At 40.0% G+C, this 17796-nt stretch overlaps 1 protein-coding gene across 11 annotated transcripts in view; it reads left to right on the top strand.

The window, feature by feature from the left end:
* LPP (LIM domain containing preferred translocation partner in lipoma) overlaps window positions 1–17796 on the top strand; it is a 742983-nt gene that overhangs the window by 597308 nt on the left and 127879 nt on the right. For all 11 annotated transcript variants that reach the window (XM_062210203.1, XM_062210206.1, XM_062210207.1 and 8 more), the window contains one exon: window positions 3297–3466. In XM_062210203.1, coding sequence (XP_062066187.1) covers window positions 3297–3466 — 170 coding nt within the window. The remainder of the gene's footprint in view (window positions 1–3296; window positions 3467–17796) is intronic.

Below are 17796 nucleotides of genomic sequence, written 5' to 3'. Positions count from 1 at the left end.
TGGACACAAAAACCTGTTTCTGCACAAAACCTTCTCTGAGCCTCTCAAGTTTTGTGGCTTTTCCTTGCACATTTCTGTAGCACTTCCTCCCATTTTGTCATGTGATTGTTGATGCATTTTAGTCTTTGAATGACTGCTAAAGACTCTGACATTGTCTACTTCACCTCAGTATGAAACACAGAAGCAGACTGTAGTGTGGGGCAAGGAGTAGATACTGGGGTACCTGTTGACTAGATTGAGACTTTCAAAGCATATCTTCTCATCCTGCCCTTCAAGGCACTGCTCTGACTTTCCCCTCTAAACCGGTGATTGAAGTTCAAACCTAGGTCCTCATGCATAGATGGCAAAATCTTCATAAATCAACTAGGTTAAAACTCAGGGATTCCAGATACAACTATACTGTGGACATTCATGCTTGGATCAAATTTACTACAACTGGCAGCCTAGTAGAACCATCTTGACCAAGACCAATAGTCAGTAACATTCAACCAGAACTTGTGTTTTTGTCTTTGTTTTGCAAAATGTGATAGTCCCCCTGACATTCTGTTAAATGATCCTCTTGTCTTCTAGAAAGGAAAATAATAATACAGAAAAATAACTTTTTTGGCTTGTATTTGTGAAGTTTAAAAGTAAAATTTTAATTTCCACATGAATCCAGTATGTTCTCAATAATCATATAGATTGATGATCCTCTTGCTCCTTATCCCCAAAATGTTTTCTGTAGTATAATGCTGTCCAATATGTCCTAAAGTTCCTAGAATTTTAGCATCATTTGAGACGTAGCACAATTAGCATTTTTGTACACCAATTAAGTGTTTTGGCTTGGGTAGTTATAAAAATAGCGCCATAGGTCATTGTGAAAACCAAATGAGTTGGAGCCGGCACCATGGCGCAGTAGGTTAATTCTCCCCCTATGGTGCTGGAATCCCATATGGGCACCAGGTTCTAGTCCCAGTTTCTCCTCTTCCAGTCCAGCTCTATGCTGTGGCCTGGGATGGCCGTGGAGGATGGCCCAGGTCCTTGGGCCCCTGCGCCCGCAGGGGAGGCCGGGAGGAGACTCTTGGCTTCAGATAGGCATAGCTCCGGCCATTGCGGCCATTTGGAGAGTAAACCAACGGAGGGAAGACTTTTCCCTCTCTCTCTCTCTCTCTGTCAAATAAATAAACTCTACCTGTCAAATAAATAAATGAGTTGATATATATGAGGGTACTTCACAAAGTTTGTGGAAAAGGAGAATTCAGAGATTGTTTTGGTGCAAACAAAATAATTTTGAAATTCATGTATAGTTTTTTTCATAATGTGTTTTTTCCATGAGCTTTTTGAAAAAAAAAAAAAAAAAACCCTTGTATGCTTGGGTTTCAAAGTTTTTTGTACCAACTCATACTTAATCTTTTAATTCCATTTTCCTAAGACTTTTCTGAAGCACCCTCCAATAAGTCCTCTTTAAAAATGTCTAACATGTGAAGCACTAGGTTTTCTACAACTTATCTGTCAAATCTTTCAGATTCTTTTTAAAAATTTTTTATTTATTTATTTATTTGTCAAATTTGACAGGACTCAAAGAGGGAATCCTCCCATTCACTGTTTCACTCCCCACATGCCTTCAACAGCTAGGGTTGAACTAGGCCAAAACCAAGAACTGAGAACTCAGTCCAGGTCTCCTAAGTGGGTCTTCAAGGGCAGAACTGTTCGAGCCATCACCTGCTGTCTCCCTGGGTGCATGTTAACAAATAGCTGGAGTCAGGAATGGAGCCAGGACTCAAACACTGGCATTCTGATATGGGATGCAGGTGCCCTAAATGGCATTTTAACCACTACCAAATGCCCACCTTTTAAACCTGCAGAATCTTGCTGATTTTCCCAGTAGCCAACAATTACTTGTTCTAATTTCTTAACATAATAACATCAAAGAATAAGAAAACGGAACTGAATCCAGACCTGACCCCTCCTCATGATTCTCATAGTGGAGCAAGATAGAGTTTTACTCTGTACAGTGCCTCTCACTGACATAATTTTTGTTATGATTTAAAATACTGTGAATGTTTAGAGCCTAAACTGGATGTCTATATGTAGACAAGATGCCCCTAAAGCCCATTTAAGAATGCTGGAGGGGCCAGTATTGTGGTGCAATGGGTTAAGCCACTGTCTGCAACACCAGTATCCCTATGAGCAGTATTTAGAGTTGTTCCACTTCCTTTCCAGCTCTGTGCTAATGAGCTAGGAAAGCAATGGAAGATGATACAAGTGCTTGGGCCCCTGCACCCATGTGAGAGACTGGCTGGCTTTCTGTGTTCTTGGCTTCAGCCTGACCCAACCTCAAGCATTGCAACCATTTGGGGAGTGACCCAGTAGATGGAGGATACCTCTCTCTCCCTCTCTCTCTCTCTCTCTCTCTCTCTCTGTATGTATGTATGTATATTCTCTTCCTCTTACATTGTAACTGTGCCTTTCTAATAAATAAATATATCTTTAAAAAAGAAACACATAGAATGCCAGAGCTTTGCAGAACATTAAGTGGACACAGACAACACAGGCCATGAGGGACTAACTCCATACCCTGCAGTGTTTGGAACCGTTGCAGGATTTAAGGATGTTCAAACTAAGAACAGGCCCGGCAGTGATGCTAGCTAAACTGTGGTATCCTACAGGGTGTCAAGTCCAAGAGTTGGGACTTGGCTCAAGACACCCCAGGAGACCGAGTTAGAACTGCTGAGCGTCAGGGACAGTCATAAACACACTGGCTCTTGGTGAAAAAGAATGCGGTAACGCTCAGAGTGGCCTGGAGAGAAAAGCGACCACTTGTGCTCTGCCTGCCACTGAGAGCAGACTGCAGAGGCTGGATAACCTGGCCTTTTGGGAAAGGAACTGGAGTTCGAGTTTGGACCCAGTTCTCTTACATTCTTACAGGAAGGCGTGGAATCTCAGAGGGGAAAGCCATCCCTATGCTGTTTTATGGCTGATGGCTTCCAGGCCAGTCATTCTGAGCCATGCTCACTTTTTACTTGCATGTGAGATTGGGGGCAGAACACTGGTCTCGACGTCAGAAACCTGCATTACCATGTCACTTTCCAGGGGATGTTAGGCTGTGAAAATAATGCCCTCAGCTGATTCATGGCCAGCCTTCCACGGCATAGCCTGGCAGACTAGGGCTGTTGCTAGTGGCCGTGACGTGGTGACAGTGACTCCCTCACTGCTGCTGACATGATGAATCTGCTCTCTCCCCCTGCATTTTGTTCTTTAGAAGGACGACGTGCTCCTTGGAGTTCTTCTCAACTTGATCCCCATTTTTCTTGCAGGTCGCTGTGCTCGCTGCGGTGAAAATGTAGTTGGGGAAGGTACGGGATGCACCGCCATGGATCAGGTCTTCCACGTGGATTGCTTTACCTGCATCACCTGCAACAGCAAGCTCCGCGGGCAGCCCTTCTACGCTGTGGAAAAGAAGGCTTACTGCGAGCCCTGCTACATCGTAAGTCCTGATTTGCAGAAATGTCTGCTGTGGCCCAGTGCCAATCACTCCAGACAGAATGTGGCCGTCGTGCCTTTATTTCTCCCTAGACTCCCTAATGTGTATGTGTAAGTTGGCATATCATGGTTTTCTCTTCATGTTCCCTGTTCATATGCAGTCAGAAAGGTGAGTTGGGACGGGACTGCCGTAATGTCTGCTGCAAATACGCTGAACCTGCGGCTTTCAAGCACCTGTGCAAGCTAGCATGCTCCTCCTTGAAGCATCCGCTTTCCCAAGTAGCACAGTCGCACCCTTTGTTACTAGATCTCAACCCGTATTTGAAATCCCAGCATTTTTTTAAAGATTTATTTTTATTTATTTGAAAGAGTTACAGAGAGAGGTAGAGAGAAGGGGGGCGGAGGTCTTCCATCCGCTGGTTCACTCCCCAGATGGCCGCAATGGCTGGAGCTGCGCCAATCCGAAGCCAGGAGCCAGGAGCTACCTCCAGGTCTCCCATGTGGGTGCAGGGGCCCAAGGACTTGGGCCATCCTCCACTGCTTTCCCAGGCCACAGCAGAGAGCTGGATTGGAAGTGGAGCAGCCGGGACTAGAACCGGCGCCCATATGGGATGCCGGTGCTTCAGGCCAGGGCTTTAACACTCTGCGCCACAGTGCAGGCCCCCAGAAATCCCATCTTTTATAGGGAAATTTAGCAAGATCTCTGGTCTTTTCAGTGCTCTTCCAATTTCTTGAGCCCTTTGATTCACTACTTATCTACCCAGAATGTTTCTTACCCCTTTACTTGAGCAGATTTGAAGTTTTAGAAACAGTCAAATCCTTTATACTGACGGAACTCATGTGTTTTATGCAACCCAAGTATATCTTTATCATGTGGCTGTGTAATATATTCCATTTTATTATATTATCTTAGCTTTTCACAGGGCTATTTAACCTATTAAGCTATCTTCTGATAGAGCAGTTTGATGAATGATCACTCACTTTTTAAAAAAAAAAACTAAAGTAAATTCCCTTGCTATCTTTCTGAATTATAAGATCTCACAGCTTAAAACCTGTTAATGGAAAAAGTGGCACTTTTTTTCCCCAGACTCATAGGAGTCACAATTGGCTCTCAGTGCTGAGGCATTCCAACATCAAAGCAACCTTAGGTGGAAGGCATTGGGAGTCATACATAGCTTTGCAGATTCCAAAGGCTCAAGTTGATTGAAGAAGTTTCTGGCCTGGTTGGTTCCTTCTCATAGCCACACAACTCTAACTCATTTGTAATACCTGGGTCTGTAGCACACACCTGAAAGTTCTTCAAGATAAAGATGTTGTAACTTTTAAAATGGTTTTGTATCTCCTGGGTTCCAACTTATTTCATTTTCCTACCAAAAGCAACTTGAATGCAAATAGCGTCATTGTAGAGACATACAATGTTAGGTATGTTTAAACATCAGGTCCTAACTTCTCTCAGTAGAAATGAGGCAACACGAACGTGGAGAAGAGGAAAGGGACTTCTTATGTTTTGTTATTATTTTCAGAGTCAAGACTAGGTTCATGTCATGTATTCTTTGTAGATATTATATAGTTTTATTAGAATTAGAATTTATTAGAATATTTTGAATATCATTCTTTAAGATCCTTGTTGAAAAGTGAAAGGCATTACATTATTTCTTGCTTTTTAAACAGATTCTAGGGACTATCATCCCCAATGACTTAGGACCGCAACTGTGAAATGATTGGTGGCTGGAAGCTCTGTGACAGTGATGGCTTAGAGGCCCCCAAGGTTGTTTGTCTTTACACTAAGTAACCTCACAGCGCTGTGTTTTTTATAACTCTTGTGTCTGTTTGTCCTCCATTTTTTTGAGCACATTGTTGAGTCTTGCTTGCTACTTTAATGACGCTTCGGTGGCAGCTGCAGTGGCTTCCTTCCGGTATCTGTCTCCTTTCTGAGCTAGAAACTTGTAGGCAATATTTGGAAGCAGTGTAACAGTCCAGGGAGAAGAAGCATTTGAATGTGGTCCCACTGCTTGATGCTTTGTCTCCTTGGGAAAGTGCCTTGTTCTAAGTCTCAGTTTCCTCATATATGTAATGGGAATGAATTCAGTATTTTCCCCGTGTGCAGATGAAATGAGGCAATCCTTGCAAACGCTTGGTCTGCTTGGGTAACAGTAGTGGAATAAACATTATTCTAAGATTAATTTTATTGAGATTTCTGGACTCATATCCTTTTTCTCACATCCAGAAATGTGAGAAATAGGACGTGTACTGTGAAGTTCGCCAGGCTCTAGGAAGATGTTTGCACCACTCAGACAACCCTTTGCCCATTTTTGAGTGTTTTGCTTGCTTTCCTGAGTACCAGGACTGAAGGAAATCCTATATTGCAGAAACGTGGGTTTCTGCAGTGCATGGGCTCAGTTCGGATCTGCATTCCAGGCACTGGAGCTCTGTGCTTCTTTAGGCTATCAGCCCCTTCTGCTTTGGTTGTGTGTTACTATACTATGCTGGTGGCAAGGAAAACTATCTGGGCAATATTCAATCACATACTAGAAAGATCTGGGTGAATTCAAATAATGTGAATTCTTCCTATCCTTTTTGACTCTTCTCCCTCATAAGAACCTTTAATCAAGATTTTTTTTTTATTTAATGAGATCTATCCATGGTGACTCTAAAATGCAATTTAATTCTTATCAGGATTCAGTTAAGATTTGCGCAGAGACCCTTGTTCAATATTGATTCCAGAGTTCAGCACAGCCCTCAAGCCCTTGGTGGATGTATTAGCACTTTAATTTCTTCTGAACTTTCGGAAGTCCAATAAGCTGCACACTAGATGCACAAAGAGGTTGGGGAAACTGGGAGGATGAAAGAAAACAGTTTGTTTTGAAGGTAGAGTTTGTGTTAAGAACAGCCTGAGAGCTGTGTGTGTGTATCTTGAAACCAAGGCCTTTGAACAGGAAGTACTTTCTCTGTGATACAGCAAAACTGCCTCTTGTGACTCTGATGGAAACTGATGTATCTGTCAAAGCAGAGGAAACCCAGTCCCTGGCCATCACTCAGTGTGCCTTTTTTCTTTTACTCCTTCCATTTTCATTTTATTTGAAAGACAGAAAGAGATCTTCCATTCACAGCCTTATGCCCCTTGAGGCTGAGCCAAGCCAAAGCCACGAGCCTAGAACTCAATCAATCCAGATCTTCTACATGAGTGGCAGGGACCCAAGTACTTGAGCCAACACCTATATCTTTCCACAGTGCACATCTGCAGGAAGCTGTATTAGAAATGGGGTAACCAAAACTCAAGCCAGGCACTGCAGTGGGATACAGGCCTCCCAAGTGGCAATTTTAACTGCTGTACCAAATACCCATTCCCACTGTATATGCCCTTCTTGTATTTCATTGACAGAGGCAGAATATTGAAGTGAAATTATTAAGTATTTCTGTAGAACAGCTGATGTTTGACATTCTGAGTCCAGGAAGGAGACCAGCCAAATATAATTAAATTTATCACCATTTCTGCCATAATTAGTTACTAATCAAGCTAAAATCATATTTAAGTTTTTACATAATTTTGAGGGATAATATGCCAGCAATGTATACAGCTTTGGTTCAGCAATTATTGATAGGTTCATATGATCCCTTGAGTCCTTAACCCTTATGTATAAGTAGCTGTGATTAACAAAATTTGAATCAGTGTGGCATTGTAATTATCATGCATCATTCTACATATTTTGTTCCTATTTTGTGTTCATTAACCTAGTGTAAACATTAATGTAGCTTTCCATTGTTAATAATCTAAACTTTTAGCTTATCTGTTTAGTTTTACATTTGTTTACATACCACATTTTGAAATAATTTCCTACTCAATAGCTATTGAATATTTTCTATACTTCTAATATTATAAATTATATGCCTATACATAATTGAGTAATATTTTTGTATCCTAAAACATTTCTTCCTTAGCATATTCCTTTATGTATATATATTTTTTTTGACAGGCAGAGTGGACAGTGAGAGAGAGAGAGACAGAGAGGAAGGTCTTCCTTTGCCATTGGTTCACCCTCCAATGGCCACTGCGGCTTGCGTGCTGTGGCCAGCACATCGCGCTGATCCAAAGCCAGGAGCCAGGTGCTTCTCCTGGTCTCCCATGAGGGTGCAGGGCCCAAGCCCTTGGGCCATCAGCCACTGCCTTCCTGGGCCATAGCAGAGAGGTGACCTGGAAGAGGGACAACCAGGACAGAATCTGGCGCCCTGACCAGAACTAGAACCCAGTGTGCCGGTGCCGCAGGCCTATTGAGCCGCGGAGCTGGCCCCTTTATGTATATTATCAAGTCAAATGTAATATAATTTGGAGGACATTTGTCTTACCTTGCTAGATTTCTTTAGAAAGGTTTTCCCAGTTTACAAGACCATTAGCCACTATGAGACTATATGTTAAACTGTAATCTATCCTTTATTGAAGAACTTTATTTATATTTATTTTGAAACAATTTAATAATTGAATAATAGTTTTAATTTGTGTTATTAGGAAAGTCAATGAACTGCTTTTCTACTTTGGTAATATATATCTTGAGAGCTGAGCTTTGATTATTGTTGTAGGTTTGGATAACTGTACAGATTAAAACTGAGAGTACAAAAACTTTCTTTAGGAAGTAAGTGACATAAATAGACTATACTTACAGTCCTAGCTTTCCTGGTGCAATGTTAAGTAGATCGTTTGACCATAGTCATCATTGATTATAAAGGAGACACTGATTTCTTCTCTGTCTTCAAAGAGAAGGAAGGAACAAGTATGATATTTTTTATATCATTAAACCATTTGCTAGTATTATGGTTTAATCTGATTAATAACATTACCATCATTGCTCTTTCTATCCTTTAGCATAATGTGATACAAGTAAAATCACTGTTAAGTTTGGAGCCATTTCCTGGCTGTAGGTACAATGGAAGTACTGAAATAAATAGATGTCCTAGAAGGAGTAAAAGGACATAAATAAGAACAGATTCATACTTGCCTCCAATTTTGTGCCAGTGAGGAGCGACAGCAATGCCTTCTGCATATGTGGCCTTCTGCCCTTAATGAGACAAGCTTACTCATCAATGTAGATTTAGCAAAGGAGTTGCTGTTTTCTCCTTAGCACTGCCAAGGAGTCTGGGCCTAGGGACACAGCACATCAGAAATTCTCAGCACAAGTCTGTTTATGAAATGGCAGCCAAAGAACCTTCCTAAACTGGGGCTCTTACTCAGAGGGGAGGGAATCCAAATTCTGACTCTCCAACAGTAGAAGCTAGTACAGACATTTTTATTAGAATTGGAATCCAATTGATTAAAGGACCTCTAGAAAAGGAGGCCAACTCCACAGGAGACTAAATACTTTAAGGCACCTGAACATGTGCATTACCGGCCAAGACACTAGCAGCCTTTTGCTCCCTATGTCACTCAATGGCCACAGTTAAAGCATTAAGCATTCTTACTTTTCCACCTACATTAAGAGCTAGGGTTTTGTACCCCTGCGGGAAACCTGCCTTTTTATACACTCATTTCCTCCTAATAAAATGTTTTAAGAGCAGTTATGACCAGTGCCTTGTGTGGGTGTTGGAAAAGGAACCAAGAGTTTGGACTAAACTTGAAAAATGCACATGAACTTCCCTCCTCTTTTGCTAATTGCTCACCTCTGCTCTTTCATCTCTAAGTAGTGCTTGTCTGTCACTCTGTCAGTGTCTCTCTCTGTTTCTAACACACACACCTTCTTCTTGTTATTACTTCATCCCACCAGCACTCTCCCAGGAAAGGGAAAAAAGGTTGAAGAAAGAGGAATTTGTCAAGTATGCCCTTGAGGAGTTTAACCTTGACAGCTACTACTAACAGCTACCAGAGCATCTCTCCCATTCATTCAGCCTCTTAATAGTTTACAATGTCCTTAAGTATCTGTTTTGCATGTTACCATAGTGATTGGACTCTTGTGAAATAGCCAGTGGGGTGGAGTGAGGAGACATGTTAAGTCCCACGTGGTGTTTTCAGGTAAAACCCAAGCAGACTAGGAACAACTCTTCAGACTTGTATTACTGGGTCCTGGCTATGACTATCCTGATGCTCATCTTCCTGAAGTCCTGAAGATACTGTTAGCTGCCCTCTACCTATATTTGCAATCAGCTCTAATTATATGCTTTCATTTCCAAGAAATTAATTGATAACCACCTAAATCATGCCTTCCAGTATTACTGAAATGCTGACCTTCTACAGGCAAAAAAAAAAAAAATCAAAAACAAAACAAGACTTAACGCCATGTATATTTTACTCTTCCTGAAATGTCTCAAGTTATAAGGCAAAACCTTTTCCTTTTCTTATGATTGAAGCTAGTCATAACGATAAAAAACATTTGTTTACTGCTTCAACTTGTACAAAGCATGTTTCCCTTACTTCATGTTACTCTCTAACAACCATAGGAAATTAAGGTACAATTATTTTTGCCTTCATTCTCAGTAAATAGAAACTGAGTCTCAAAAAATGTCAGCACACTCAGTTCTATGGAGCATTGAGCTAGGACTTGACCCTGGTCTTTGAATTCCAAGCCAGCTCTGTCTATCAACCAGAAAGTACTGGGAATCTCATTTGTTTTTGCTAGGTATCCCTTTTCCTAACTGTTTCTTTCTTTTTCTTTTTTTTTTTTTTTTATCTCTATTGCCATTTATTCCTAGGGTCAGCTTTTTTAAAAAAAAAATAGTTAACCCAAACTCTGAAAGTAACAGATGTATTTTTCACCTTATATTCAAATATTTTAGGTAAATAGTGAGCTCAGATAGACTTCCTTGTAGTAATAATTCATCTAAAAAGAATCCTGTAAGATTTTTAGTATTCTATGCTCATTAGATAAAAATTAGAAAGTTTAAGGGAGAAGGTATGTAATTCTTCTTTCTAAATACAGTAGGAGTTGACATTTTACCACCTCCTCCTTTTCTGTTTCTCCATACCTGTATGTCTAGATATACATATATAAATTTAACCATACTTCTATAAACATGGTTATACACTCTCCTTGGGATCATTCCATAAATACTAATTATAATTTTTACAATAGAATTTCCAACATTAGTTTCTACAGAACTAGCCTTTTTAGAAGTTTTACAAGAGCATTCAAAAAATATTCAGGGCACTTCAGAAAGTTTGTGGGAAACAGCATCAAAAGATAAGTTTGTGGGCCAGTTTTGTGGCACCATGGGTTAAACTGCTGCCTGCAGTTCTTGCATCCCACATGGGCACTAGTTCAAATACCCAGCAGCTCCACTTCTGAACCAGCTCCCTACTACTGTGCCTGGGAAAGCAGTGGAAAATGGCTCAACTCCTTAGGCCCCTGCACCCACATGGGAGACCCAGGTGAATCTCCTAGCTCCTGGCTTCAGCCTGGTCCAGCCCTGGCTGATGTAGCCATTTGGGGTGTGAACCAGCATATGAAAGATCTCTGTCTCTCACTCGCTCTCTCTTTCTGCCTTTCAAATAAATAAATCTTTGCATTGCTGAAAAAAACTGGAAATCCGTACATAATTTTTTCATAATGCAGTTTCCATGAACGTTTTGAAGTGCCCTCATATATCACCTATACACACTTTTTGAAAAATGACCCAAAGAAATATTGCAGCAGACAAATTACTCAAATGAGATGTGGAGGAGTCTCAGAGCAAATGAAATGGTGATAAATAAGCCAAGATACTACTAGTTCAAAAGCAAGATATGAAGGCAAGATTTTGGCCTAGTAGTTAAGGTGCTACTTGGGACACTCACATCCTACACTGGGGTACAATGTGGTGTACTATCCACTGGTTCACTCCCAAAATGCCCACAACAGCCAGAGCTGGGCCAGGAACTTAGAACCCCATTCCCTGTCCAGAGTGACAGGGACCCAATACTTGGGCCACCATCTAGTGCCTCCTAAAGTGTGCATTAGCAGGAAGCTGGATCCGAAGCAGAGGAGCTAGAACTCAAGTCAGGTGCTCCAACATGGGAAGCAAGCATCCCAAGCAGCAATGTAAGCAGTATACCAGATAACTATCCCTTTAAAAAAAATCATTAAATAGGTAAAGATATAAGAGTAAATTCAGACCAAAAGAAAACCACACTAATTACCTAAATTATTAATAATACACAAAGTATAATTCAGGACAAATGTATCAAATAGACCAAAAAACATGATTAACATCATGGTTCTCATGAGGAAAAGCCTTGAACCCTCCTTTATTAAATATCACTACAGTGAAATGTTTAACACAAAAGTATTGATAAAATATGAAATGCAGGTGGTATAGTCATATTTTTTGTAAAACTTTGGCTCATTTATTTCAGTCTTTCATAAATTAGTTATAGGAGCTAAGTAACAAAAATTGATTGATTTAATCATGGTGTGGTAATCTACACAAGCAAAGAATGCTATCTTTATAAATTTCCAAGACTGATTTAGCAAAACACTTATCATATCAAAATATAAAAAGTAGAAAATAGAGTTGCACATAGCAGTACAGTAAAATAAAAAATGTACAAAAGGATAAATAAATGCACTCTTGGGTTAAAGATTTCTCAGAAAGTAGTGATGTTAGTAACACTGCATGATCATGAGAATGGGATATGGCCACAGTTGAATTCCCAGTAATTTTAGTACCATCAATTGCAGCAAGAAAATTAACTTTAAAGGATAGAAAATGGTGAGAAAAGCAACCTAAAGGAAGAAGGATTGTGTTAAAATGAAAACAGTTGAGAAATTGAAAAAATACCAGAATTTTAAATCTGAGAAATTATTCCTTGAAAAGTGCAATAAAATAAATTTGTGGTGAAGATAATCAAGAAAGAAGACTAGAAACAAAATTACAGAAAATTACAAATGGAAAAGAAGCTCTTAGCATGGGTATATATTTTTAAATCATTATATTTAAAATTTTATGTAAAAGAAGCAATTTTCTGTGTGAATCTAAAATTTACAGGGAAAAACATGAATAATCTCATAAACATGAATGAAACTCAGAACTGCTTCCTGAGAAAGACTCAGGAAATGTCTCTAACAGGATTTTTCAGATGTTCAAAGAACAAATGCTTCTTGTGCTTTTTCAACTTTCAGGGCATAGTGAGAGAAGATAAGCTAGCGTGATCCTGATAGTAATACCTAGCCTAGATTGTCCCAAGAAAGAGTACTCTGCTAATCTCACTTTCACAAATGCAAAACTCCTAAGTGAAATATTATTAAATTGAATGCCAGATAACAAAATGTTCTATCGTATTCCATGAATGCATTGTTAAGACAATATTAGGAATCTTTAAATATTATTTTACTGATACTTCGAATTTAAAAAAAACTAGACTGACATTTTCATAGATGCTTTATATGGAAATAAAAAGCTTTTATTTAATGAAATAGATCATGCTGGTTGTTTACAAACAAAAACAATTGCAATAACATAAAACAAGCCCTAAGTAAACTTGAAGAAAAAAGAAAACATGTTTAATAGGCTGACCAGCCTTCCCACTAAATCTGGGTGTGTGGGCACTGGATAACCTCTAGTGTATTAATAATGTTCTCAGGACTCTCGCCTTTGTGATGGAAATTTGAAAACAAAAAGTTAATGACATACATATGTGTGTATGTATACATAGATGTATATATTTCAATTTGTTATGTGATATTTATAACATGTAGAAAGGTAGAAAGTATAATAAGAAAATCTATAAACCCATTATCCAACTCAAGAAACAAAACATGAGATTCAGTTGAAATCCCTTGGTTTCTACTCCATGATTATATTCCCAAAACTCAAGCACTGAGGTAACTACTATAATTTGATCTTCTTTTTATCACATCTAGGCATTTCCTTATGTTTTAATACATCTCTCTACACGGCATATACTATGGTTTGCCTATAGCATTGCTTAATTTTAAATGAGTGGCATTTGTATTTTCTGAGGTATTTCCACTCCAAATTTTAAGACTAGAAAAATAAATATTTACAAGTGATGTGATTATTCTCCTAGAAAACCCTTGAAAAGATCTAAAGTATCAGATTAGTGAAAGTTTAGTAAGCTTACCAAAAAACTGATAAATTTAGGTTTAGAAAATAAAACAGAAAAAGACCCAACACAGAAGCCACAACAACCAAAAAATAATAAAATACTTAGGTAACACTTTAATAGAGTAAATGATCTAAGTGAGGAATGCTATCAAATTTTGTAGGAGTAGTTACTCAAGAGCAAGTTAATTTTGCAATTAATATGTTTTGGGAAGCTTCTCTAGTTTTTACAAGCATTCCTATTTATCACCCTCTTTTCTACATCAGCGTTTTCAGTGGGAGAATGGATAGTTACTGCACTGTCCGTGGCTAACTGTATTTTTTTAGCCCTTTTCCCCAAATAGCGCCCAGCCCTTTCCAGATCTTGGTTACTGCTCACCACATTCTCCACAGTCTCCAAGGCCATGTACAGTGGCAAAGAAAGTGAATTAGAGACCTGTAAGTAGATTGCCCAGGGCAACAAGGAAGCCTAGGAGGACATAATGTTTCCCTCCAAGATCCTATCTTAGAATGTCTTTAAGGGCTAGAGGGGACCTTAGAAATTTAGTAACATCATTTCATAACTGAGAAGGCTAGAGCCCAAGGAAGCTGACGGATTTGCCTGGGGTTACATGGTTTATTAATGGCAGGGGTGGGAATAGAAACCATGGTCCTTTTTGGTGCCTTCAAAGAAATGCTTTCTTTGGGATAGACATAGAGAATTTTAACCTTCTGTGGCTGTGGGTCCAGAGACACAGCCCTAGAAAATGTTGGATTCTGTAAATTTTGGTTGGAGAGTGTAGAAATAGGACAGTGTTTGCTTCAGTCCTAACCAGAATGAAGGCTCTCAGATTTCCAGGTTAAATGCCTCTGAAACTTTATGCTAGAACCTTCTCACTGCCCTAGTTTGTTTATTTTTAAATCAAGCATGAACTCACCACTCGATGTTTGCCAGAGTTTGGATGAATGTCAACATCAGGCCACTGTAATAATGGTTTAAGATTATTTAATCCCATTACTTATACACTTCATTAGGCTGAGTGAATTGTTGGCGGTGGTTCAGTAAACTTCCTACTTTAGAGATAAAAGGATGGAAAGAAAATAGGGAAGGAGTCGATTCCTCATTTTCTTTCATATTTATCTTATATCTCTTAACAGATAAAGAAATGATAATTACCTAGTTGCAACATGGACTCTTTGTTAGCAGGACTGCTGAATTCTGCTGTACCCTCAAAAGAAAGAAATTATCTATCACCCACCTTGTATTCTCTATTTGAGGACAAGGGACTGCTGTGTTTGTGTGTGTGTGTGCATGTTACGCTACAAAATCAATCTTAAAAATAAACTTGAAAGTAAGTTCTAGGATCCTAGGTAAGATACTCTCTCACTTAGGGAGCTTGGTGAGAGCCAACAAATTATTTTATAGAAATAACATGGAATTTAAAATCAGGTGGTTCAAGCTGAGCGTGACTAGCTGTTCACGCCACTTCTCCTAATTTCAGTGTCCCAGTACTGAATACTCTGTATTCACCCCATTTCTTTTAACTTCCATCTCCCTGCATCCAGAATGAAGGTACTGTTTCTTGCTTCACATGGCCATTTGGTTAAATGAGGAGTCAGGGCAGGGCTGAGCAAAAACCAGTGTAGGGTGTTGAGAAATAAGTATCTGCACCAGAGCAGAGAACTTGGCCTAATTGGAATCGCCGAAGGACAATTACAAGTCAGCATTTCACTCCCTGGAACATCACCTGCAATCACAAGACTCAGGAAGCTTAGTTTTCCCAAAAGATGTCAGAGGCACCTGCTTTGGGATCTTTCTGAAGGCCTCATGGAACAACTAACATTTGAGATCCTTCCCCAGAATTTCTGCACAAAGAGACAAGAACTTCACATCTTTTCAAGGCTGAGGGGCTGGGGTGGGGGTCAGAGTTCTTAAGCACATTGACGTTTGAGATGCATGTGTCTAATTCCAGCCTAGTTCTTTCTTCCTCTCTCTCTCTGAAAATAAATTTTAAAAAGTATGCTTTCCTGTTTTCCTGGAACTTCCCTACCTAGATGTGACCTATCTTGAATACGCAAGGTGGTTTCCACGCTCTTGCAAGATTCAACATCACTGCAGCTGGTATGATAGTCACAGGAGTCCTTGACATGTTCTTTACTGACTTGAACCGTTTTTAAAGCGTGTTTTGGAGGGAGGGTCAGGGTCACTTTTGGTTCATCTTTGTCTTTTCTGGAGTGCTTATCACAATAGGTGAGTCTGTTGCTGCTTTGAAGTTCAAGGGGATTGAAAGGGGGACCCATTTTACTCTAAGTGCCAATGTTTCCTCCCAGTCTCTGACTCACATAACATTTGCTTGCCCTTTGGTATACCTTGGACTTGAGAGTCTGTGTATAGAAGGAAAGAGGAGAACTTGGCTGTAGAAGCCTATGAGCAGAGGCATTGCAAAATGTAAATATAAAAGGTTGAAGGGAAAGATGTGTGAGTGAAGCCAGCTGTCTAGCTTCCAGCCATGGAATTATCTAAGAGCTACTGCACTCAAGGTCATACACACCTATCTGACTCGCACATGAAAATTGTCAAGGAGTTTGAGTGGAAGTTCTGATATTCTGATGACTTTTAATGGGATGGGAAAATCCCCTCTCGGAACCAGGCTTTCCTTAAATAAGTCAATAAAGTCTCTCTTCTCTTGCTTACTTGGCAAGGTAAGGGGACGCCAGCCAAGGCTGACATCATCATTACAGCAGGCAGGGGCTCTTTCTGAACACTTCACAATGACAAGGGTGTGGTGTGTTGTAGGTTATCAAAGAATATATATCATTTTACTAAGAGATCATCCTTACTCTCATGGTATGGGAAAGTAACGTTCCAAGAGAAGGGAAAGACTGGCTTGGAACCTGACAACCAAGTAGATACACAGAACTCTTCAAGCAACTTGAAAGTCACAAACATACATGTGATAACTTTCTAAATGACATCAATTATTTTTTTAAAGAGTATAGCCATCTTCCACAGGAGTTATTTTTGGCTCTGTCATAATGCTTAAAAAATATTTGAGCAGCTTATATTAATAAAGCTCATGGGACACATTAGTTAAAATAAAACTGAGCCTTCTAAAATGTAGTTCTTACCATAGTGAATATTTATATTTTCACTCTCACTTAGGCAAAGAATCTAAGATTCTATTATGACACAGAAGATATGTACAAATAGTTTTCCCATAAAGTAGAAAGTGGTGAATGTGTCGGAGCCTCACAGGAAAGGAGTAGGGGACAGGAGCATTTGAGGGAACAGAAGGAAATCTCCATGGAGCGCTGTACTACTGCGTTGCAGGACAAATCTTATTTTTCTGCCAATGCCCCATGTTCGTTTTTCTTTTACTCCAAACAGATGAGTAAGACTTATTAGTCATTTAACAAAGTCAAAGCTTAGTAAACCTAGGGCTGGGGAAAGTCTCATTATATATCTGGTGAAGCCACTGTTAGGGACACCCACATCCTACATCAGAGTGCCTGGTTCAAATCCCAGCTACCCCCTGCTTCTGATACAGCTCCTTGTTAATGGATCTTGGGAAGCAGCAGAAGATGGCCCAACTACTTGGGTCCCTCCCACCCATGTGAGAGACCAGGATGGAAATCAAGCTCCTGGCATCAACCTAGCCCAGCCCTGACTGTTGTGGCCATTTGGGGAGTGAACCAGCAGATGAAGGATCTCTCTCAATCCTTCCCCCTCTCCCTCCCCCCCTCCCCCCTCCCCCTCCCCTCCCTTCCCCCTCCCCCCTCCCCCCTTCTCCCTCTTCCTCTCCCTCCCTTCCCCCTCCCCCCTTCTCCCTCTTCCTCTCCCTCCCTCCCTCCCTCCTCCTTCTCCCTCTCTCCCTGTCATTCTGCCTTTTAAATACATAAATACATCTTAAAAGGAAAAAAGAAAAACCTATGGCTTTGGAACATGAGGAATTAATTTAGGATTAGAGCAGAACTCCAAGCTACTGGACGCTAAATCTTAGCTGATACCTTGCTCTTAAATAAATTCATGTGAACAGATGGCCTGTCATCAGATAGGGCCTCCTTTTTCTTTCTTTTTTTTTTTTTAATCAGCAAATCTAATGTTTTCAGCTCTTAGGTCCTGGTCTGGTTACTACTGTTTTGCGAACCCTTTGCTCTCCCCTTGCCACTGAAGACAAGCACTCTCTTTCCTGTGTTCCAGTAGCTTTTATCTCTACCTTTGTTTTAATCTTTCACCTTTGTTATCCTTTGACATTCTACTTTTTATTAGTGGATAATCTCACCCTCATATAGACTGTGAGTCTCTTAGGAACAAGTGTATTTTTTATATTG

This window comes from Lepus europaeus, chromosome 2, assembly GCF_033115175.1.
Source record: "Lepus europaeus isolate LE1 chromosome 2, mLepTim1.pri, whole genome shotgun sequence".
Classification (NCBI taxonomy): domain Eukaryota; kingdom Metazoa; phylum Chordata; class Mammalia; order Lagomorpha; family Leporidae; genus Lepus; species Lepus europaeus.
This window is presented reverse-complemented; position numbering and strand designations above follow the sequence as displayed.